The sequence below is a fragment of the Stenella coeruleoalba genome (genome assembly GCF_951394435.1).
Source record: "Stenella coeruleoalba genome assembly, chromosome: 20".
NCBI classification, from domain to species: domain Eukaryota; kingdom Metazoa; phylum Chordata; class Mammalia; order Artiodactyla; family Delphinidae; genus Stenella; species Stenella coeruleoalba.
Genome location: NC_137166.1, coordinates 26981816 through 27006751, shown reverse-complemented (window position 1 = coordinate 27006751; position 24936 = coordinate 26981816). Strand labels below are relative to the sequence as shown.

The window sequence follows — 24936 nt, the reverse complement described above, 5'->3', positions numbered from 1 at the left end:
CATTAGGCAGGGTTCCTACTGCTTCTGGAAATTTAGTGCCCCCCCCCACCTCTCCCACCCTGTGTAAAGTGGGGCAGTAACACCTGCTCAGCAGGTGCGTCTGTGAGGAGCACAGGTGAGAATGTACAGAAAGGGCTCCTGGGACCCGACTGTAAAGCCACAGACCCCTCTGCAAAGGCCTGAAGCTGGCAGGAAGCTAGGGGTGGGAAGGACTCCAGAGAAAAGGCTTGGTTCCCTCAGCCCCCGGCTGGAGGAAAAGGCTGAGCTCGGGGCTGCCAAAGCCATGAGTCAGCCGTCCCTGAAAAGCCAGGCAGCCCAGGGCCCAGCAGGGAGTGGAGGGCCAGGGGCCCTGGGGCCTGCTCTGTGGATGGGGACAGTCTCCCCAGGGAAGGGCAAAGCCATTCAGGCCAGGAGCCATTGGAATCCATCTCTTTCAATCCTGATCCAAGGACCTGAGTGATGCTAACAGTGGTCCCTGAAAAAGGGACTTCCTTATAAAGGCCAAACGTGGGGCTGCCTGACCCCTCCAGATTGCCTTCATGCCCCCCTTCATCTTACCACTCCATCCCCATGAGCCCACAGTGTCCCCCAAGGCCCCTCCGAGCCAGAGACAGGGCCTTAGGGGACAGCAAGCTGGGTCCTTCACTGTGCAGATGGGGAAATCGTCCCAGGGAGCAGCAGTGAAGGCCTGGGGCAGAAAGAGACAGGGCCCAGCTCTTTCCGCGCCAGGCCTCGCACTTGGCTCTGCTTCGAGGACAAGCCGCTCAAGTGCTGCTGTCCATCACTGCCCGGTCGGATGCTCCGGCACAGGCAGGCTCGGAGCCCGGAGTGGAGACCCCATCCAGTGTGCCCTCTTGCCCCATCTCTCACCCCACCCCAGCCACATGGAACTTCTTGCAGTTCCTCAAATTGGCCAGGCTCTATCCAGTCCCTTCTGCCTGGAAGGTCATCTCCCCTTTCTCTTTCCTGGCCAACCTGTGCCCATCCCTCAGCTCTCCTACAAACAGTAGACACAGCTTCCTCCAAGAAGTGCTCCCTCTCCTTCTGCTTCCCTGAAGCCGGGGCTATGAGGCCCTCTCTGGGTTTCTACCCATCGTAGAAGCCACTCTCTAGGGCTGTGGTTCAGCCCCAGATCCCAGCACTATGGCCAGTACACAGCAGGAGCTCAGTGTTTGCTCAGTGAAGCGGACTGTGAATGAGGGGAATGAGCTCCTCATGATGGAGGGTCTCTAGGATGGGGGGCGGTCCCCAGGGAGCACTGCCTTCTTCTCTTTCGAACTTCCCCGCTCTGGCCACTTAAGGTGGCTGGGGAGATGGAGGAATCCCTGGGAGAGAGAGGAGGCACCACTCTCTCCCCAAGGGTCGCCTCCCTCTTGGAAGGGCCAACTCCACCCTGCTCTGTTGGGCCCACTTCTCACTTCTGTTTCCCGGGCCCCTGCTGCTAACTGTCCCCTCCTCTATTCCCCTGTTCAGATTCGAGACAGAGGGACCTGATGGCCACGTCCTCGGTCACTGACCAGCCCAAGAATTCATCAGCCAGGGGCCCAGGCTCCATATCCCAGGCAGCCAATAATTCACTAAAAAAATCTGTTCATTCATTTATTCAAAAAATTTGCTCTGAGCACTAAATCTGTGCTGGGCACTATCCTAGGTGCTGAGGATACGGCAGGGAAGAAGACGGAAGTGGGCCCTGGCCTCTCGGGCACAGTCGAATGGGCTCCTCTCTCCTCCCCACATTTCTGGAAGCCTCCGCCTTCTCCCTGATGAAGATGTCTTCGTTTCTCCTCTCCATGGAACCTCTCTAAGCAGGCAGACACACCTGGGCCAGAAGGAGGCCAACCACAATGACACCCATGAGGCTGATGAACCGAGACAAAGACCGTCACCCTGACAACTCCCGCCCAGGAGTGCTGGGTCTTGCCCTAAGCACGGTCCCCTCATTCTCTCAGCAAACCCCAGCCACAGCACTATGAGGTGCACATCGCTACTGTAATTCCTGTTGCTGTAAAATGGGAAGGTCCAGTGAGGTGAACTGTAGCTCAGTTTACAGGGCCGGTAAGCAATAGAGCCAGGATTCAAGCCCACGCTGGCACACGCTACAGGGAAGGGCTTAATCACTGGCCACTTGGCTTTTCCAGGCCCAGAGTGGGCACATCCATTCATCTCACTGCCCTACAATGACCCCGCAGGCGGGAAGGGCAAATGCCCCAGAGCATCTGGTCTCCATCAGACTTGCTTTCTGCTGGGAGGGCAGTGCTGGAGAGGGCCTGCCTGGAAGAGAGGGGACGGTGACCAGCCAGCCCAGTCCCTTACAGGAAGCTCATTCAGTGGGAGACCCCTCCCAGCACAGCCCCAGTCTCGGTCACAGGGACTCCTGTGGCACAGGGGCCTATTCTGGGGAGGCTGTGTCCAACTTCCCCATCCTCTCCAGCCAAATCCAGAGTACACTCAAGACATGGGCTCCGTTTTTGCATCCCCCACCTGAGGCCTGCTTCCTCCCTGGTCCATCACTCTCCTCTACAGTCCCCATCTTGGTGGGGACCATGTCCTCCTGCCCAACACCCCCTATAATTAATCGTGGCTCTGGTCCCATTGCCAGGCCCGGACAGGGCCATCTACCTCTCCTGGTCAGAAGCCAGTGACCAACTCAAAATAACTATTTCCCTTCCCTCCAGCACAACTGTCTTTCCTGGGGAGGACAACAGCTGCAAGGGATTAGGTATGGGGAATGGAACCCCACCCACCGAGCTGGAGGCCGGGGGGGCCGGGGGCGTGGTGTGAGGGGCCTGCCCCACCCCGGCATCCAGCACCCAGGGTCGCCTCGCCCCCGGAGTGAAGTCCTCTTCGCCAGGAGCAGGAAGTCAAAGAAGGGAGCTGAAGGACGGCTGCCTCCCTCAGCCCAGCCCACCTGTGGCCAGGACTGGGCCCCCAGCCTGAGGTTGCTGCTTGAAAGTCAGGCATAAAGGAACTGCATGCTCATTGCAGGAGGAAGCTGGAGTTCCCACTTCCGGGCCTTTGCTCCCACTGTTCCCTCTGCCTGGACCACCTTTCCTCCTTTGGCCTCCTGGCCACACAAAGTCCTCCTCCACAGAGCCTTCCTCGATCCCCCCCGCGCGCCTCCAACAAAACGCAGAGACTGGAAGTTACACCTTTTACTGCTCACACAACCACCTCTAACGGTACTTCTGCCAGGAACAGACCCCCTGGTGAGGGCGACTCGGTGAGAGGGCAGAGCCACCCTCAGCTGGAGGAGATGGGGGGCTCCCTTGGACCCCGGAGTTGAACTGAGCTGCATAGGCCTCACTCTGAGCAGTGACACCTCATCCAAGGCCAGCTCAGCCAAAGGACAAGGGGAGGTGTGACTGGGCTGGGGAGGGCCCCGAGAGAGCTCGGAGTCCCCAAGGCAGGGCTGTGTCACATGAGCGCCAGCCTCGGTGCACATCTCCCCACTACCTTTGGGGCTGCTGCTTCTCTCTCTGGATGGCCCCTCTGTACCTGTGCCACTCTGCCCTGGGGCCACTCGAAGTTCACCTCGCCCCCCCACTCCTCCTCCCTCTGCAGACACCCCATTGTCCCTGTGTCCCTTTCCTGAGGCAGCCTGATGGATGTTGCTTTCTCCCTGCAGGTCTTGGTTACAAGGGCTCTCAAAGCCACACTTTCAGGCTAGCCCCTCCCTAAGCAAACTCGAAAGAGGGAGAGGGAGAGGGAGAGGGGGAGAGACAGAGAGAGAGAGAGAGAGAGAGAGAGAGAGAGAGAGAGAGAGAGAGAGAGCGCTGGCGTGTCAATACACCTTCGTCTGGCCGGTGGCACTTCGCCCTCCCACCCTCAGCCTTTCATGTCTGAATGAGGTTACACAGTAGCTAAGGTCAGCGACCAAGGTCAGGAGTGAAAGATGATGCTCAGCATTCATACAGTTTTGAACTTGCGTCCCACTCCCGAGGCTCATCACCTAAAATGCACCCTAAGTGTTTGTAACTAATCCTACAATCCCTTGCAGGTCAAAGGGGGGTCCATGGCTCGGAAGCATTAGCACAACCTGTGACCTTATTAGAAATGCTGCACTTAGGGCCTCCTACCAGATCTGCTGAATCAGAACTTGCGTTTTAACAAAACCCCTAGATGATTCCTATGCACATTAATGTCTGAAAAGCCTGCTCAGATCCATTTTTAAGGAAGTGATTATATTACATTAAACGTTTTTTGGTAGTGGTGATAAAATCTTATTTTGTTTAATGCAAGCATTTGAAACAGCATTGTCCAATCAAAACTTCCTGTATCTGCACTGACCAACACGGTGGCCATTAGACACATGTAGCTACAGAGCACTTGAAATGTGGCTAGTATGACAGAAGAACGGAATTCTAAATTTACTTAAAATTAATTAACATTTAATTTAAATAGACACAGGTGGCTACTGGTTACCACATTAGCATGAATTTTCAATCCACTTCACTTTCTATAGGTCTGCCAACCTAGGAAACTGTAGCCTGGCTCCCTTCTCCGTCTCCACGAGGATTCGCACAGCCCTGAACTCCTTCCTTGTTACAGTGTGATATTGCGATATAGGAAGAAATACCTATCTTGGTTTTTATCCCCGGCTCCTGACCAGAGCTCCTAAAACCTTTGTAATTTCCTAAGCAGTAAGGGTGCCAGGAACATCTTTTGTTCTGATATTTGGTCTTTGACCTCAGTTCCTGACACAGAGGTCTAAATTCCTTGGAGTTTTCTGGGTGATAGGAACATCTTTTGTTCTAATGAAGTGACTCTTGGTGGGTTCCTGGATGGGAGCTGTTACCTGAAAGACCAAGCCATAATCAGAAGCTCAGAACTTTCAGTCCCCCTCTCCATCCTCTGGGGAGGAGAGAGGGGGTAGAGACTGAGTTAATCATGAATCATGCCTACATGATGAAGCCTCCATAAAAATCCCTAAAATACAGGGTTTGGGGAGCTTTTAGACTGGTGAACACATCCACTGTACTGGGAAGTTGGTGCACCCCAATTCCACAGGGGTGAGCCATCACAGCAAATTATCAAACCTGAGGAGTGGGTCAGGAGAATTACCAATTTGTAGCTCAGTCAGACAGAAGTGTGGCTAACCTGGGGACCCACTACTTGCAATTGGCCTCTGAGTTGCAGGGTAGGAAGTCTTGTGGAACTGAGCCCTTAACCTGTGGAATCTGATGCTAACGCCAGGTAGATAGTATCAGAACTGAATGGTAGGACACCCAACTGGTGTTGGAAAATTGGTTGGTGTCAGAAGTATTGTGTGAGTAGAGAAAGAAACAAATTTTTTCTTTTATATGGTTTCACAAATAAGGCAGGAAACTGGTGCCTCTGAGGCCCATGGAGCCACCAATGGGAGGGGAGGGTGGCAGCCACCATGGGTCCCCACACCAGGTGAGCTCAGCCTCCTGGGGAATGGGTGATGCCCTGAAGCACCCTTTAGGCCTCAACAGTTTCCTCGGGCAAGGGGAGTAGAATGGGACAAAGCTAATGTCCAAATCCCATAGGGAAGGCCAGTGGCCCCTCTGAGGCTCAGCTGCCTAAGGAAGCTCCAGCTTCTCCATTTCTCTTACTTGAGGTTGCTGGGATTTCCTGGGCATGAGGACTGGTGTAGAGCTTTGGGTGTAGAGCATCTCCCCTCCCCCACTCATCTGCCAGCACACGGATCAAAGTGAGCACAACCCTTGGGAATGAATATTTACTCCCTACAAGTAGTGCAGGGATATCAGAAATACCATTCCATAAGAAATAAATAAGATTCACACATGGCCAAAAAAAAAAAAAGAAATATCTTTCCACTGGAGAAATGAGTCAATTCCAAAATACATGACTGAACATTTTACAGGTACCTCTGTCCCCATTAAAATGGGGCATAAGAACTTGGCAAGCGCAGCCATATAAGACCTTCAGAACAGTATAGTCTGGAACTCAGGACCAGCAGCTCATCCCTCCTCCTGCCCACACACTTAGCAGAGAATCCCCATGTGATCCTACTGTCCACATATCGCCACATTCCCCACAGAAGTGCACCAAGAGAGAGCGAGCAGACACTTCACCGAGCTTTGGCAACGGGTGGCATGAATCTTTTTTGCATGCTCACTTGTCAGTTTTGTACTTGTGTCCTGAGACGTGCTTTCATAGCACACCACGGGGTAGCCAGTTTGGAGGGGAGAGAACTCAGCTTCCCACTACCTCTGATACAGGCTCCCGAGAGAGACCAGGACCGACATGTTGGCTTAGGTCAGTTTCCAACACCAAGAAGAGAGGCCCCAGGCTTGCAAGGATGCTTTAGGCTTCAAGTGAACATGAGGACAGCCCTGGAGGAGGGGAGGCGGCTTTGAGGGTGACTTGGAACCCAAAGGCTAGTGTGTGTGTGTGTGTGTGTGTGTGTGTGTGTGTGTGTGTGTGTGTGTGTGTGTGTGTGTGTGTGTGTGTGTGTGTGTGTGTGTGTGTGTGTGTGTGTGTACTGATTCTACTGTATTTCCTGATTTTACTGTATTTCCTCCCAAATACCAGGAGGATTCACAACTGAAGACTTTATGGAAAAAAGGGTTGGGGGAAACCCATGTGATGAGAAAACTTATGAAAGCCCTTATTAATATTTATTACCCTCATGCAATAAAACAGCAGAGGCTCTCAGTGACATTTTACACCCTTTACTAAGGGGTTCTGTCCAATGTGTTTCCATATCCCACCCTTGCACACTGTTTTGCTTTGCTTCAGACACCATGGATACCAAGCACAATTTTTCCAAGGCTCATGCTCCGTCAGATGCTCAGCGCCTTATGGATTTACAATTTGGAGGGCCTCTATTGCAGCCCAGGGGTGCTCATGATTTGTATTACAGGACTCCATATTTTCACGTTACGGAAAAGGTACCGAGATGTAAGTTACACACTAGAATTTTGTATAAAGGGAACTTAAGGATTTCAAAGGTAGTGGAGTTGCTATCTGCAAACGTGCCAGGGTGGGCTGCTTTACACTCTCCTTCCTTCCCGGCATCTGGCTTCTCAGCACTCAAGAGGTATCACATCAACTCTTGCTCGCTCCAACTTGGAGCAGCTTCAAGTGACAGAAACACCAAAAATCACCAGGGGACAACGTTAACATGCAGATTTCTGGGCCAGATTTAGATCTCCTGAAAGAGAATCTGCATTTTAATGAGCTGGGCCCCAAGAGCTGCATTTTAATAGATCAGGGCTAAGTAATCTAAATTTGACTCTTTTTTTAAATTGAGAAACACAATCGGAAGAATATATTCAACTGTGTGTGCAATTCAAATAGTAATGAAGCAAGCGTCCATGTGTAAACACTGCCCAGGTTAAGAAATAAAGCACTGATGGTCTTTGGACGCCCCCTAAGTGCCTCTCCCAACATTTGTATCCCCATCCCCAACGCCACACCTCTAGGCAAAAGCGCACTCCTGAGTTTTCAGATACTCCGCCCTCCGCCTGTCACTAGAGTAGTCCCCAAAGGAATACGTTCCAAGACCCCCGGTGGATGCCTGAAACTGCAGATGGTACCAAACCCTATATATGCTACTTTTTTCCAATATATACATGCCTATGATAAAGTATAATTTATAAATTAGGCACAGTAAGAAATTAACAGTAACTAATAATAAAATAGAACAATTATAATGATACACTGTAATAAAAGTTATGTGAATGTGGTCTCTCTCAAAATATCTTATTGTACTATACTCATCCTTCTTTTTGCAATGTGAGATGATAAAATGCCTACATGATGAGATGAAGTGAGGTGGGTGACATAGCATTATGTCATTATTATACTACTGAACTTCTGACAATGTCAGGTGGAGATCATCTGCATCAGGTGATCTTGCATCATTGAGCCATGACAATGTCAATGGTGGGGTGTTAAGAGCAAACCATGTTGATGGTTTGGGGATCCCAGGTAGGGCAGCATGAGATTTCATCATGCTACTCAGAATGCAGCACAAGTTTAAATTTATGAATTATTTCTGGAATTTTCCATTTAAAATTTTTGGACTGCAGCTGACTACAGGGAACTGAAACCAGGAAAAGCAAAACTGCTGATAAAGGGGGACTACTGTATAGACTGTCGTTTATAAATGCATCCTAAACAGTATATTGTTTTGTCTATTTAAAAACTGTACAGAGGGTTTCCCTGGTGGCACAGTGGTTGGGAGTCTGCCTGCCGATGCAGGGGACACGGGTTCGTGCCCCGGTCCGTGAGGATCCCACATGCCGCGGAGCGGCTGGGCCTGTGAGCCATGGCCGCTGAGCCTGCGCTTCCGGAGCCTGTGCTCTGCAACAGGAGAGGCCACAACAGTGAGAGGCTCGCATATGGCAAAAAAAAAAAAAAAAAAAAAATTGTACAGAAGTGGGCTTCCCTGGTGGCGCAGTGGTTGAGAGTCTGCCTGCCGATGCAGGGGACACGGGTTCATGCCCCGGTCCAGGAAGATCCCACATGCCGCGGAGCGGCTGGGACCGTGAGCCATGGCCACTGAGCCTGCGCGTGCGGAGCCTGTGCTCCGCCAACGGGAGAGGCCACAACAGTGAGAGGCCCACGTACTGCAAAAAAAAAAAAAAAAAAAAAATTGTACAGAAGTGGAATCATCTTTACTATATTGTGCCTTGCTGTTTTCACTGCATTATGGTTGTGTGGTTCCTCTTTTCTTGCACCTAGCTGTAATTTGCCCCTTTTTCACCACCGTATAGTATTCCACTGGGTGAAGATAATACAAATGATCTAATGTATCATTCACAGACAGACATTTCTTCCAGCCCAGCTCTGAGGTAAGTTTCTTGTGTTTTATCATAAGGCTAATTTTGTTGAGGAGGAAACGGCGGGTCAAAGAAGTCACGTGATTTAAGAGCCTAGCACAGGAGTTAAACAGCCTGAGTTTGAAACCTCCTTCTGCCACCACTGTGTGAGCCTGGGCACATTAATCCCTGTGCCTTGGTTTTCTCATCAGTAAAATGACAATAATATTTCTTGTTTCAGTGTTGTGATAATTCCGTAAAACAAATACATGTAAAGTAGTTAAAACCTGGCCTGGGGAAACTAAAAATAGAATTACCATATGACCCAGCAATCCCACTACTGGGCATACATCCAGAGAAAAACATAATTCAAAAAGACACATGCACCCCCATGTTCATTGCAGCACTATTTGTAACAGCCAGGTCATGGAAGCAACCTAAATGCCCATCGACGGACGAACGGATAAAGATGTGGTATATATATACAATGGAATATTACTCAGCCATAAAAAGAAATGAAATTGAGTTATTTGTAGAGACGTGGATGCACCGAGAGACTGTCATACAGAGTGAAGCAAGTCAGAAAGAGAAAAACAAATATCGTATATTAACGCATATATGTGGAGCCTAGAAAAATGGTACAGATGAACCGGTGTGCAAGGCAGAAATAGAGACACAGATGTAGAGAACAAACGTATGGACACCAAGGGGGGAAAGCGGGGGTGGTGGGGGGTGGTGTGATGAATTGGGAGATTGGGATTGACATGTATACACTGATGTGTATAAAATGGATGACTAACAAGAACCTGCTATATAAAAATAAATTAAAAAACAAAACAAACTTGGCCTGGCCCATTCAAATACTTTCAGTTCAGGAATGGGAACAGTTTGAATTTCCCATGAGCCTATGTTACTTTTATGATCCATCAGTTAAACACAAATCTTTGCCCCACAGCTTTCTATCCTCAGCCTCAGGCCCTGAAGTTCAGCTAATGTGCAACCACGACGGGACAAACCAGGCAGGCCCTCGCTGCAGAGGCAGAGCTGAGTCTAGGCCTCCTGAGCAGCCAAGTCTGCCCTGGCCCAGCCTCCAGGCAGACATTATCTGACCCGTCAATGCCTCTACAAAAAGGATACAGCTACCACATAGGAAGCAGGGGGACGTCAGCACAAGGGAGGACAGGGATGGCATATGACTCCCATCAGGTGATCCTCACCCGTGTTCTACTCCTGCCACTCTGACAGGAGCCGGCCCGAGCCTCTCTGGGCTATAGTGTCCTCATCAGTAAAACGGAAGAAGGGAGGGCTCAGACAAGAAGGGCTCCTGACACTTGAGGCTTTTGGCTAAAGCTGCCAAGGATCTAGGGAAATCACCTTGGGGGTTGTTCTCCGGCATACTTGCCTCCTTAAGAAATGCCCCGGGAGGGGGCTGGACTGGCACGGTCAGTATTATTGGCTTGGTTGCAGGCGAAGCAATCAACGTGCTGGTAGCAAATAAGGGCCACAGTGGATCTGCTCTCCCCCAGGATGGGCCCTGCTGAGAATGACTGCATGCCTGTCCCCTCAAGTTCATGCCAATTAACGAACACTCTCATTTGGAAGACAACGCCTCCTGCAACACACCGTGACTTCAGAGGAGCTGGGTAACGCAACTCTGCCTGCTGCAATTTCCTCAGTCTAAGGTCACTCTGGCTCCAGCTCCATGAAGGAGGAGGGCTCCAGCCCCTGCAGCCTGACCTTTCCTTCCTCCTTCCCTTGGCCTCATAATTAGTCGTCGTCATCTTCCTGGTGAGCTGGAAAGCTGAGGGCAGGGGCCATGCAGTCGTTGGTGCCACAATTCACATTGGCCTGGGTCCAGCTTAGATAATACATCCCATCACCCTCAACGCCCCCTCACTTCCTCTCGGATGGATATGTGAAGCATCTGGGAAGCCAACAGCTGCCGCCTTATACCCCAAAGAGGGTGGTGAGGTAATCCCCATACATAGTCTGACAAGTGCCGCGGGGTGAAAGGGGCTCTGTGTGGAGGAGAGTGCATTACTGTATTTCTCTGGACTTCCAGGAGCACTCCACTGATGTCCTGGCACGGGAGAGAGATGAAAAGTTAACCGGGCTTTCTCGCCTCCACAAAAGCATCTTTCATCCCACAACAGACTCCAGATTGGAGGGAAGATTTCACCACACAGTGGCCAGAGACAAGAAGCTCTGTTGAAGTCCCTGACCACCCAGCCCCACCCATTTTTGAGGACCCCTCTATAACCCAGAAAGCTTGGGAGACAGACACACGGAGTCTAACAATGGGAATGCTAATGTGTTTCAGGATGGAGAAGCGGGCCAATATTCAGATGTGACTGGAGTTGGCCCTGAGAGAGCAGGCTGTCACCTGGGCTGATGGGTGCTCTGCGATGCTGAACGATGGTGACTCTCCAAGGAGAGGGGCAGCATCCACGGTGAAGGCGGCTCCAGTGCAGCTGTTAGCAGGAAGAGGAAGGCAAAGTCATCTTGACTGAACCCACCTAAGTGCCAGGTCCTGACGACTGCGAGGGGAAATGAGAACTCAGTGAGTGCCTAAGGCAGCAGTGGAGCACCTTTCCCTCCAGCCCTCCCACCACTGCAGCCCTGCCCTCCTCAGAGATTCGGTCATGCTTACCCAGAGCACACTCTGGAGGATAAGGATGCGGGAGAACAGTGCTCCTTGTCACTTAACTTCTCAGGAGGCAGCAACAGTAATGACGAATTCAGCACTGTGTTTTTACCTCTAGTCAAAGTCAAAACAGCCAGTGCCCACAATTCCAGCCTCATCCTGTGGGATGAAACCAAATCCAGAGGGAGTGTCGGGGAGAGCACAGTATCCAGGATGGCCTTTTGTTCTTTTTTGACTTTGAAATTCTTATCACATAAATATTACCTTTCAAAGAAATCGTCTATAGTACAAAAAAAGTACGTAAATGATACAACCATTCTCTCCAGAAGTAATCACTGTACAGTTCTTACGTGTCCTATGAGATCATCTAGGTGTATCTACATATGCTCTTATCCACCCCCAAATGGTTTTCCCTCCAGAAATATTACATACAGTAGAGTTGTATCATATAAGTGTTTAACTTTTGTAAATTTAACTATTTGTGCCAGGGTCATTTCACTAACCAAGCACATGCCCCAGAATAAGCGTGAGCAGGGAGAGTGGTGCAAGATTTCAGTTCTCTCAAGTGAGTCCAGTGTTTAAAGAAACATTTTTCCTTCAAGTCCCTAAATTCAAGGCAAGTACTTCATCTGGAGCTCAAATTGGGAGATGGTGATCTGTTCCAATGCTGAGGAACACTAGATGTGCTGATTGTTACAAAAGGGCAAGTGAGGCTCCAACAAGACACCTTCCTAAGGTGTTTAAGAGCAATCTGGAATATATGCTGTTTTGTCTAAAGCTCCACTTGGGACCCACCCCTCAGTAAGATGATTCCACTGGTGATACACTATTCAGTTTCTTTCCATTTAGTTTCTCTTGGAAGTTGTTCCAAATCAATTTCTATAGATGTCTTGTTCTTCAAGTGCTTATTGTAAGCTATTTCACAGCATGAATGTATGGGATGTTCTTTGGAAAGAGTTCTATTTTCATACCATAAAGAAAGAGAAATGTCACCATTAAAAAAGACACAAACTAAGAACAAATTTACAAACCAAGAATATAACATTTTATTCATTTCTGGATTATGAGTATTACACAGCATATACATATATTTAGATAATATATAAAACAAAGAACAAACCATAGGAAGAAATATTGGTCTGAAATTGCCTTTACGGGACATCTTTAATTCTGTAAGTTCATGGTAAATGTATCTCCCCACACACCGAGGCAGGCAGCAAGATAAACTCTGGCATTCATGTATCAAAGGACAGCTTATCCCCCACTGTACTTACAATGCACGGCACGGTCACTGGTAGCCACAACCAGGGACGCCAAGGAGTAGGTAAAAGAACTGCAGCACAGTGAACTAATATAAATATTTGTTTTTTGCATTGTCCTCCAGATAGTTTCCTTTTTAAACTAAGAGTCACATCCAGGGTCTATCCCTTGAGTGGCATTCCAGTTATTGCTGAAGGGGAAAGAAAAAAAAAATAGAACAAAGGCATCAGTTTAAGTTATTAGAAAACAGACGGTCAGTGCCACAGACCCCCCACCTCTAGTGACACTCAAGGGGATGCTGGACTGTGGGGAGATGCATACGTGTCACCAGTGGGCAGGCATGTAAGCACCCATCATCGTGTCAGAGGGGACAGATCGGCTGATAGTAATTTGGGGCTGATGAAGAGGTTCAAATGGAGATATTCTGCAAGGAAGGCCTGGGAGCAGGAAGCAGCAGGATGCCCCCCAGGAGAGACGGTATCACTTCATGGAGGTGAGACAGCAATAACAGAGCATTTCATGGGATCATTCCTGATTCAGTGCTGGTGGTGGAAGACCTAAGATCTTATGATGTAAAAGTCCTCCATACTCCATGTCAACACAGAGAGGCTCTGCAGCTGAACTTGTAGAACAGAGCACTTTCCAGGGACACAGCTTCTACAACTCACTGTCTGGCCTTCCTCTGAGGAAAGCTGGCTTACCTTTGCCTTATTCTGAACTGGGAGATACAGTTTGAACTCTGCTGGCAGTTCGTCTTCTGAGTAGAGTCTGTCTGAGAAGTAAACCCGTCGGATGCGACAGTTTGCATGGATCTGTGGATGCAAGACTTAAAATAAGTCTCAAACTATGATTGTCTTTCCTCTTTTCCTGATGTTCCTTGAGCCCCCCGCATGGTGCCATCAAAGCTTCACCTCTGTGGCATCTCCTCAGCGTGGCTTAGGGGTAGATTTTGACAAGAGGGAGATTTTACTTGCTGTATTCTCCCACTGTATCTGAGCAGATTCCTGAGAAGGTCCTGGGCCTCTCTGAGGTGAAAGCCCCCTGGACAGTGACTTGGGAACTTTAGCCAGAAACCCACACTGTTCTGTCACCTGGGTCACAAGCCAGTAACAAACAGAGCCTAGACCCCTCTCCCATTTGGGGCTCCATCTGGAAAAGGAGCCAGTACCTGCACCCTGAGGGTCTCAATGTAATTTGTGCCATATGCCCGCCGAGTGAAGTCTGACAGGTTGAACTGAATCTGGTTCCAGCCGTCATCCAGCCGCATGGGCATGGTACAGATGAAGGGTTTGACCCTGGTGGTGCTCTGGTAGTTACTTGCCCGAAACCGCCGACGCACATTCTTGTCATCTAGTACCTATGAAATATAGAGAAGAATCACATTAACTCCATCTTGGAAGAAGCAAACAACCTTGATAAGACGAGGACTTGAAACTCCCACAGCCTGGTTTCCCAAGGCTGAGACCCAAGGGAGAATAAACAAACCAGATATAGGTCACACTGGATGCAGACGGCCCGGAAGTAGCTAGTTTATCTTGTCTGTTGCCAAGACAACACCAGCTGCTTATGACATATGACACATGCATCAGGCCCCCAGACCATAGCATGATTCCATAAACATTCTTCCCTTTGAAAAATTAAAAAAGCTAGACTTGAGACCAACAATAGCTCAGTATTAAATAGTAACTTCCCAAATGGACACTACTCTAACCTTCAAGCTTTGAACTCTTGTAGTTATTGATTAGATTTTCTAGATGCTTACTGCTTCTTTTAAAACTTGGCATTAAACTTTGATTGATAATACCAAAATAATAATGCCATAATAATAATGGTTGCGGGCTTCCCTGGTGGCGCAGCGGTAGAGAGTCCGCCTGCCGATGCAGGGGACACGGGTTTGTGCCCCGGTCCGGGAAGATCCCACATGCGGCGGAGCGGCTGGGCCCGTGAGCCATGGCCGCTTAGCCTGCGCGTCCGGAGCCTGTGCTCCGCAATGGGAGAGGCCACAATAGTGAGGCCCGCGTACCACAAAAAAAAAGGTTGCATCAAGTGTACAGCAGAGGCAGAAAAGAATACATACAAAAGGATAAAGATACTTTCCTGCAGCCACTTTTCTCCTATAAATTGACAGGACATCTCTTTGGTATAGCCAAGAGTGTAGAGATTCATGTGCACATACTTACCTGTACTTCAAAGGTAAAATATTTCTTCAGGTTTTTGATAATCATGACAAGGAAGGGAAGTTTAATTCCCAATGTTTTCTTTGGGTCTGCAGGACATGTGATATATGTGGTGCTGTAGAAAGAGGAAACACCAATAAACACACTACTTGCCTTTTCCTTTGTGGTATGCACAGCAATAACACTCAGTCCAAGAGGATAAATTGGAAGGCAGATCTAAAAGATCCAGATATGTCATCCAATGATCCCTCAACCCTTAAGTTAAGCTAATGTGTTAAAAAAAAGTGCTGGACTCTGAAACAAAAGTTTAACATAGCACTAGACATCAACAATAAAATATCTGAGAAACAAAGCCAGACCAGTGGATCTGCAAGTTCTTCCAGTGAAAAAAGATTTAATTCTGGTCTAAGAAACTATCAAATGATAGAAAACCAAAACTAAGACCATTGTAACACTGAAAACTACCCTGGCCATCCACTGGATGATTACTGTAAACCCATACCTCCACATAAACACATCTGGGTTAAGTATTAATAACTAAGACTTATACGGCACTGACTAAGTGCTAAGCAGGTTTTAAGTGTTTTATACACATTCACTTACTTAATCTTCACAATAATTCTACAAGGAAGATGTACTGTCATTATCCCTACTTCACAGGTGAGGAAACTAAAGCCTGGGGCATTAAATAACTTGCCCAAGGAGAGCTCTAAGTAGCAAAGCTGGATTCACACCAGGCAGTCTGACTCTGCAGTCCATGCTATTAACCTCTATGAATGTACTACCTCCTGGCATTCCATGTCTCTGGGAGAACAGAGTGGCAACCTACCTGACATTTGTTCCTTCAATCTCTAGCACCAGGGACTGGATGTCATTATCGGTGATTCTTTTGATGTGGCCATTCCGTACCTACAAGGGATGAAATTAAACTGGTTAGTACTGAAATATCGACAAATAACTCTGTTAAGATTTTGAAGGCTGAATGGGACTATTTAAAGTAGCGGTCTCCAACCTCTTTGGCACCAGGGACCGGTTGTGTGGAAGACAGTTTTTCCACGGACCGGGGTTGGGGGTGGGGTGGGATATGGTGGTTCAGGCGATAATGCCAGCGATGCAGAGCCGCAGATGAAGCTACCCCGGCTCGCCTGCCGCTTACCTCCTGCTGTGCGGCCCGGTTCCAAACAGGCAGCGGACCAGTACCGGTCCGCAGCCCAGGGGTTGGACACCCCTGATTTAAAGAAAACCACAGTAGCCCAAAGGGCATAACACAGAAGTTTGTGACACGATATGTGAAAGTAAGCCATGCTATTACCTCTGTACAGGGCCCAATCAACCACCACAGGAGTTGCAGGCAATTTGGCAATCTATAAATCAGGACAAATTTCTTCCCAAAGAAATCAACTCAATTTAGATCCAGCTAACGTTTACCAAGCATCTACTATACACTAGGAACATTGCTAACAACAACGAGCTCAGTCCTAACAACAACAACAAAAATCACAAGGTCGTTGGTGTTGCTTCCACTTTACAGACGTGGACACTGACACTCAGGGAGTGCAGACGACAGACCCTAAGTAAGAGGGGCAGGATTAACGCCAGGCTTTCCACTGCCCTACACTGCCTCACATAGTTCTCTGGCCAGAAAGGTCAAGTGCTGAGTGTCACTGAGAGGGAGGGTAGCAACCAAAAACCGAACGTATTACTACCCCAGGTTTACTCCTACTTCATGCTTCCTTATCTTCTTTTCCCTAAGTTTCTACTTTTTCAAGTATGAATTCGAGTCCCATCTGTGCCGCACACAGAAGTCTTCTTTAGCGTTTTCAGCCTACACTGACCTCTCTTCTCTCTGATTCATTTTTCTTGCTCATGTAGCCTAGACTACATAATTTAGCACTTCATCCTACATTGTTTTGCATTGTTTGCTGCATATGTAGGGGGAATATGATGGAGAGGAATCAATATTCGATACGGATTCCTCCTCTCAAAACATATTTAGGAAAGCACAATTATCTTCAAGCATTACATCCAAGCACCTTATATGGACAGAGCAGAGACATGCAAAGGCACTTCTGAGACAGGGCTGGACTGTTAGGGCTGAATGTATTAACACATGAAAAAGATCAACCAGGTTTAGAACCTGATGCATCAGAATGACAAGCATGTGGTCTTTTACTAGGTATAGTGAAAACGGCTGCCTGTGCTGTCATATTCAACAACTCATCATGTGGCTTTCCATGAGACTTGCATATGGGGAGAGAATACAGCGTTGAGTCTGATAGTTGTATTGTTCAACACAATTATTAATAACATGGCATTCTGTCTTTAGACATCAGTCTCTGTGTGCTCTGTTCCTGTTAATTTGATCCACTTGTGGTGTGCTTGGTATTCCCCAGGTAACATCTGATATCACTGCCCATCTTTTTCTGCCAGATGCAACTGAGTCTTGTCTCCTCAAAAAAGTATAAGCTGAAGAGTAAGGACCAAGTATTAAACATCATTTATATGTTCTATAGTGCTTAGTACTCTGCTAGGCATAAACTAAGCATTCAAATATTTGCTGACTTCTGGAATCTGTCATCCTAAGAGTTGGCACATATGAAGAGATTCAAGGAGGATTTTTCAAAAATTCCTGGATAACATATCCACCGTGGGCTATTATGGGAAGCCAGAGATCCTAAGGTATATCACAATGCCAGTGAGGTTACTAGCATAAAGAATGCCTTCCCACAAATCATCCTTTGGTACCCATTGTCAGAGACAGAATGCTGAGTGGATGGGCCCCAGATCTCTGCCAGTGTAGCATTTCTGGATTCTCAAGTCACAAACATCACATTGAAGTGCTTCTCAAACAAAGCTGGCGACATCCAATGCCCTCCTGCTTTGAATTCTGGGCCTCTTTCCAAGGGAGATTAAAAGCACAAAGACTTGGATCACAAAGACTTGTAGCACATGCCAACACTGCCCACCTCATTCCTCATATAAATGCTCCCGAAGTGGCAATATTCCTCCTCTATTTGCTAGCCCACAGCTGCTGTGGAAAATCAGGCAGACTTCTTGGTAAAGGAGGAATTCATAAAGAAATTTTTCCATATAGTATGTTGCAGGCACACTGATAAGAGCTGACAGTATTCCAACAAGATGCAAATACTAATTATATAACATACCACTAATTATTCTCTATAACTTCATTCTTTCTTAAAAAGGTACCGAATGCAACAAACCAAACAGATGGTTAAATTGAAAGGATTAAGTAATTAGGGTCCAAAGACTACTATTGTTAAAAGGCAACACGTTGCAATTTAGCCAACATTGTAAGTGGGACCTCAGATCTTACATCCTGGAAGGTCTCTCTGACTACAGTCACGGGAAGCCTCCCTCAGCTCCAGAAAACCCAGCCAGGTTTCACAGGGAGGAAATGTTAGGACGTTTGCCTTCTGCCCATCTCAAAGTTTATAGCACTCCAGTAAATGTGACTACTCAGGTCTTTACAGAAGAAAACAATGCCTTACACTGCACACAGAAGCCAACAGACTAAAAGCCAAAACAGACTATGTGTATTCTTACACTTCTGTCCCAGGGGCAAACTAACTTTCAGTTGGACTGTCAGTAACTTCTGAAGAGAAACTCCTTTCACAACACATAAACTACCACACGCACAAGCTTAATTCTTACAAAATTAATTAACATAGCCCATAAAACACGAGAACCCAGAGGGGGAAAAGGCAGCTTTTTCGAAGGAATGCCCAACAGTCTCTCTAGAGTTTTAACCTGCTTAGTGGCGAGAACAGTCTAAATAGAGCTTTGCCCAAGGAGAAAGTTCAGTCCTCAAAGAAAAGTATTCTCATATCACAAGCTGCCAGAGCTTTAAAATCAAATTAAGGTGATTTCTTAGTGAATTATGATTTTTCTTCTTTATTAAGTTCAAAGGGCTGTAAATACAAATTCACTGGAAGAAGAGTGGAGTGGGGCCAGGGGTGCAATTAACCAGAGATATGGGTGGGAAACGTCCCCAAACTTCTCTCTAGGCTCTAAAACTACGATCAAAGGAGAAAGAGAGGTGGACAATTTGGGGCAAGGCCTCCCAACCACTCTGGCAATCTGGCTGTCACTGCCTTAAGTTGTAAAGGTCTTCCAGGAAGCAAGCCCCTCCCCAGTCCAGCTTCTGACAAACATGTATAACAAGACACATGGACTCAGAAAGTATCAACTTCCTTTCCTTAGCTTCTTCCAGTTCAGAGGCCACTAGGCAGGCCTGGCTTTGAAATGAAGATAAAATGAACTGGTCAGCATTTATTGCACATGGTGGAAGTAGGTTTTATTTTACTTCCCTCTCTAAATTAGAAAGTGCCTATTGTTTTTGACTTGCTAATTTTTTTATTTCATGACACATTCCTGTAGTGTGGCCTATGAGTGTTTTTTTCCTCCAAAATAATGATAATAAATAAAGCCAATCTTACATTTTTTAATTTCATGATCTCCTCCCCTCCCCCACCCCCGGGCCCCAACTATGAGGTGGAGGTACTTTAGAAGCTTCAGAACCCAGGCTACTGGCAATTAACAATCAGAATGGTTCTCAGCCTCTGCAGGCACCAAGAAGGGAAACTTCAAGCCCTTTTTTGCAATCACTCTCCCAGGCTTTCCATGGTTGCTGGGACAACTAATAAAGAACACTGATTTTTTTTCCCCCAATGTAAGCCCCAGGGAGGAGAGTCAAAGCTGAGCGGGGGAAAATACTACTGGGATAGGGAGGAAGCTGGCCAATGCTCTATATTTCATCAAGTGCTTTAAAAATAACACGAGTTGTATCCGTTCCCCACTCCCACCTTTCTTTTTTGTGGCTCCACCCACTTATCCTGGCAGACAGCTGAGCCCTCAGCCATCTGGCATCCTAGTCTTAATGACACATGTTCCAATTTACATTAAGCCTTTAGAGCTGTCCATTTCAGCAGGAAAGTTTCTGCCCTGAGCTAGGGGCTGGGCTCTAAGTCAGAAAACAGGCAGAGGGAGACCTCTGTGGGGAGAGCTGGGCATAGCTCTGTCTCAAGCGCTCGGCCTTGTAGGCTCCAGTGGATTAAAGGCTTCTCTTCCTTTGCGGCACGTAACAGGGACTATCCAAACAGCAGACAGGCAACTTTGGACATTTACAAACAACCCTTCAGTTAAAGTAAGGACAATTATATGTATTGCTAACCAGTCTCTTCCTAAGAATGCCTTGAAAGGGCAAGTATAACTAAAACCAGGCCTTTGCCCAATTATAGTAAAAGATATTTTTTGGAAAAATGAATAACATCCTCAGATTGACCCAGGGATAATCTGAAAAAAATAGTTTTAGTACTTTCATGTCCAAATGCTCTCAATTCTACTACTAGAAATTTAACATGTACCAACAAGGTTTGCTAATTAAAAGTTAGGGTGTGGGAACTTTTTTTCTGGAGAGAGACTTTGTTCATTTTTAAAATTAGGAACTGGGAATGGGAATCTAATATTTTCCAGCAACAGCCACAAAAACTCTGGTTCTAATATTTCGTTTGGGAATGGGGAGGATCAGCAGCAGAGAAAGACAAGGTGAGCAGAAAGAAAGAGAAGCTTGTATGAGTTAACAATCTCATGTAGTAGATTTTTAGGGTATTACCAGTAAAGTCTGAAAGTTACATGTTTTACACAGGCATAAGTGGGAAAAGAACCTCCTGGTATTTTCTTTACAAACCGGAAGTAATGTTTACATTAAACATAAAAAGTCCTTTAATAATGTAGTATTTGCTGATCCCAGAAGTTAAGGGAGCATTAAGAAATCCCTAATTTCTGCTAAACTCTTGGTTTGAAAAATTACAAAGGTCTCTATCAGGAAGCTTACCGTCCAGCCAGGAATACAGATCTTGAGAAGCTAATTTCAAGTATGATGAGAAGGAAGTAGAGGTTCTATAAATGGATATAAATTAACTTAACCTGAGGAGGTACCTTTGAGCTGAGACCTAGAGACTAATGAAGAGGGGTAGGAGTGGGTCCCAGGAGAGGGGCCGGCAAGTACAAAAGCCTAAAGCAGGAGAGAACAGACTTCTTTCAGTTCAGTAGGAGGTCAATACTAGAAGGGGGATCCTGTGGGACGTCAGCCTGGAGAACTAGTTAAGCAGGTACCAGACCACAGTCTGTGTGGCCTTACAGCCATGTTAAAGTTTTGGATTGGGAAAGCCATGGTACACTGACTAAATTATTCTCATTTCAGAAGTCTGGAGTTACTGTACTTCCTATTCCTAGGCATCTGAATATTGGGCTCAGTTATAAATTTTTCACTTACTCTTGAGCAAATGCCCCAGTTCCCTGCCCTATTTAATAATGTGTGCCATAACTGTTGCTAAGCATTTATATACATCTTCATTTAATCTCCATAACCATGATAAGGAGGTGGATTACAAGATGAGAGAACTGAGTAGTTGAGTACTTGCTCAAGGTTACACTGCACAGGACATATGACAGAGCCAGGACACAAATCCAAGGTGTCTGACCACACTCTGGCACTGGAGTTTCAAGGTAAGATACTATTCTTCCCCCTAAGGAACCTGTAGTCTAGTGGGAGATATACAATAAATAGGCAACTGCCATTCAGCGTGATATAGAGCGCCACAGGAGCACACAGGAGACATAAACATTATTTCATTGGGAACTTAAGTTAAGCTGAGATTTGAAGGATGAGATGGGGGGAAGGGCTGAGAACTTCAGAGTGTCAGATAAATGCAGGTATTGCAAATGTAGCCACACCCCCAAAATGAATTTGCAAATTAACTGTTATTATGAATATGGCATTCACTCCTCATATTCATAAGGAGACACAGAGCCTAAATGAAGCCAAACCTAAGTTTTCAAAGACTGCTCTTCACCGTAAACAAATAACAGAAATTCTCTCTCCATAAACTCAGGAAGGAGAATAGTAAAGTTTTGTGAAATCAAAATATGTAACAACTAAAAACAGGCACTTATAGCCAATATGTACCTACTAGCAGAGGGCAGGGTCATTTCTAGATAAATGTGGACAGTCCTTCCCTCCCTCCATCAAACTTTGCCCTTATTACAACTTTGCCTTATTCGGAATCATGGGAGTGGGGAAAATGTCTTCTCTTCCCTAACTTTGTATCTCCCCAAATCTATACAATGCCTGTCACTTTGCTGTTGCTCAATAAATCTTTGATAAGAATATCAGTTCCCAGTGTCTCCCCTTCTGGACTGGATTCCCAACACTTTCTGAGGACTTTATAATACAGCTGAGTAAAGGAACACATACACCAAAGCCTATGGATCTGGCCCCAAACTTTCCTTTCTTCCTCCCTTTCCTTCTCTTGCCTCAAGGGGGAAAAGTTCACAGATAAACACTTTTCAATCTAGTCTAAATAAGAAGAGTAGAAACATATAATTTATTTTTACTATTATGAGAATTTTGCTTAAAATGAGTGTTCCTCTAAAGGTTTTCTTTGCCAAAATGTCTGCTTAATTTACTCCACGTAACCCTGCCAGTCGATCTTCTAACAATGTTTTCACACAGGTTTATGTTATTAGGGTACCATCCGACCTCTAGTGGCGTTGTTAAGGGACACAGTGCACCATGGTTACTCTGCTTTTATATTCCGTGTGCAAACATGTTGACTACTCAAAAAGCTGCATTTGAAAAATAAAACACACTACAAAAGATCAAGCCCAGAAGGGTTAAAATGGGGCAACTCTGATAAAAGTTTCACCTGATAGAAATGCTGAGGCCTCTCTACCACTGGAATTCTTTGTGTTGGTAAGTTCTCTGACCTGCTCTGAAAACCTCTCCTCCTAGATCAAGCCCCATTCTCTATATCAATTGCCTCATATTGACACTTTGGTTACAATCCCAAATTCAACTGGCATACAATCCACTCTCTCCTTGCCTTTGGACAGTCCAAAATTAAGTCAAGCCACAGCTGAGAAGCCATCATCTTTACAAAGTTCCCAGGTACACTCATTCCGGGTTCTCTTTGTAGAGGTACAATTTCGGAGTTTAAAGTGTTTTTTATTCCAATGTGAACAAAACCATGGAACTGAAAAACTCAGTAAAATGTAGGAAAACAGTTAAGGAACTGCTCTCTTGGGTAATAAGTAACTCTTGGCATTAGCTCTAGTTTGTGGACAGAATCACTGTGAAAGAGGAGAGCTGGTCAGATTTCTCACACATGCATAAGGCCAAACTCATTACATTCAGATCTTTCAACTTATCTTATAAAAATGACATTGTGAACACACCATCCCCAAAGCTGCTCTCAGAAAGCAGAATTCCCTAGTGGCAACAGGCAGAAGGCTGTCCATGTTCTCTCCTAATCTCTATGTGGCCCCAAACCTTCATCTGTGGATAAGGGAAGACAGGGAATTGTTCTGAGATGATATCCAAAATTCTTGGCCTCATTACCAATGAACTGCTTATTTAGATTATCCTACATTCTTCTCTATAAAAACAGCATTCAACATACCACCTCTCTCCATTGTCCCCGAAGGAGTGCAGTACTAAGGTTATACCCTAAATCACCTGTCTTCCAATGTACAGTGCTTTATATTAACTTATATTCAAAAAAGGTACGGATGACTGGGAATTTGCATGAGAAAGGAAATATCAAAGTAATTAAATGCAGACCAACTCATAGATTGCTAGGCACACATGCCCCCAATCAACATCTCCAAAAAGTGGACAGGGTCACCATCTCCCAGAGTCAGTGAAAGTTATCATCTAGTGGATGCCTGAATAAAGATGATGAGGCTTGTACCTGGCGTTCAGCTTGTTAACCCAGACAACACTTTATCACCATTTTGCAACCTCTCTGATGGAGATCAGCCACTGAAGGCAGAGTACAGACCCCAAGTCACAGTGAGTGTGGAGCAGGTGTCAAAGGCCACCGAATTCCGGCTTGGCTGGGATCAGTGGGAGGAAGGGAGCAAATGAATGAAACCCAAACATAACTGAGTTCTGGCTGTGCCTCTATAAGGGGGCCTGGAACAAAGGCTCTGTGTCTAGTGCCCAGCACAGTGCCTGGCACAACACAGGATATCAGTAAATATTTGTGAAATCAGTGAACAGCGGTTCCTTTCATCTGCGCGTTCCATTCCACAGCGGTTCCTTTCATCTGCGCGTTCCCGAAGCAACCTCACGTGAGTTTACGCTTTTCATGCCGTGAGACGTGCACTACCGACCCCACATATAGATGCGGAAACCGAGGCTGAGGAACCGACTGGCCCAGTCAAGTCTGCCGCGAGGGGCAACTGTCCTAACCACACTACTGCCGCAGGACACTTAAACCCCAGGCACGCCCACCCCACAATGCAGCCCCCGCGGCCTACACGACGCCCCCACCTCGCGCCTCAGTCACGCCAGGCTGGGGACAGGAGACAGCAGAGACCGCCCGGCCTCCCCCAGGCGCCAGTTCGACACAACTACCCGCTACCCCGGGCCCCCGCCCCGCCGCCGCCGCCCCCAGCCCCTGACCTTTTTGTCCCAGATTTGCAGGGGCTTGCTGCCAATGCTGTAGAGGATAGAAAGGAAGCCGCTCTGGAACGTGTTCTTGAACATCTCGCCCGCGGCCTTCTCCTCAGCCGCGCCGAAGACGACCTAAATATTGGCACCAAGTGGCGAAGGGAAAACAGGGAGCTGGCCCTAGTCCGAAGAAAGGACGCTGCACTCCTGACCTCCCGCTCGGTAGCCACAGACAGCTGGACTTGGACACGCGACGCTGCGTCCGTGAACTTCAGCTCCCATAAAAACTAAGCCACCTCAACACGGAAACCACAGCAACTGCCGCCCGCACCGTTCTCCCCTCCTTAAATGGAGGCGGTGGCCGCCCGCCGCCTGTGATGGATCCCTCCGCCCCCTGAGAGCGCTGAGCCCAATCCCGCCACAGGGCTCACAGACTTCCTGTTCCTTCCGCTTAAGCCCCGCCCTAGTTCCGCCTCCTCGTGAAAAGAACTCCTTTGCCAAGGGACTATTTTTCCATCGTGGTCCCATAGCTGCTTTTAGAAAGCGGAAGGAGACAGGATTATAGAATATGTCGTTAGAAGCTACGTAGTGTCATGGAAACCTGGCGGGGGTGGGGTCAAAGCGCGT

The 24936-nt window shown here is 47.1% G+C and overlaps 1 protein-coding gene across 2 annotated transcripts; it reads right to left on the bottom strand.

Annotated features, from left to right (window-relative positions):
* Positions 1-11045: 11045 nt before the first annotated feature.
* On the bottom strand, positions 11046-24643 carry CFAP20 (cilia and flagella associated protein 20). Of its 2 annotated transcripts, XR_013825288.1 has the most exons (7): positions 24322-24643; positions 15664-15743; positions 14838-14949; positions 13826-14014; positions 13359-13469; positions 11404-12847; positions 11047-11290 (listed from the first exon to the last, which is right to left on the bottom strand). XR_013825288.1 is itself a non-coding variant. In XM_079907423.1 (6 exons), exons 1-6 carry the CDS (start codon positions 24403-24405, stop codon positions 12842-12844), a joined length of 582 nt encoding a protein of 193 aa, XP_079763549.1. In that variant the 5' UTR covers positions 24406-24643; the 3' UTR covers positions 11046-12841. The 2 variants fall into 2 exon arrangements, 1 of the variants encoding a protein (XP_079763549.1); XM_079907423.1 differs by having other exon boundaries at positions 11046-12847.
* Between the last annotated feature and the right edge of the window lie 293 nt (positions 24644-24936).

Coding starts and splice junctions, on each gene's coding strand:
- CFAP20 (XM_079907423.1), bottom strand. CDS start 24,405: ATGTTCAAGAACACGTTCCAGAGCGGCTTCCTTTCTATCCTCTACAGC. Junction 14,015..14,837: donor ATTTTACCTTTGAAGTACAG/GTAAGTATGTGC, acceptor TATATTTCATAG/GTACTAGATGACAAGAATGT. Junction 13,470..13,825: donor TTGAGACCCTCAGGGTGCAG/GTACTGGCTCCT, acceptor TTGCATCCACAG/ATCCATGCAAACTGTCGCAT.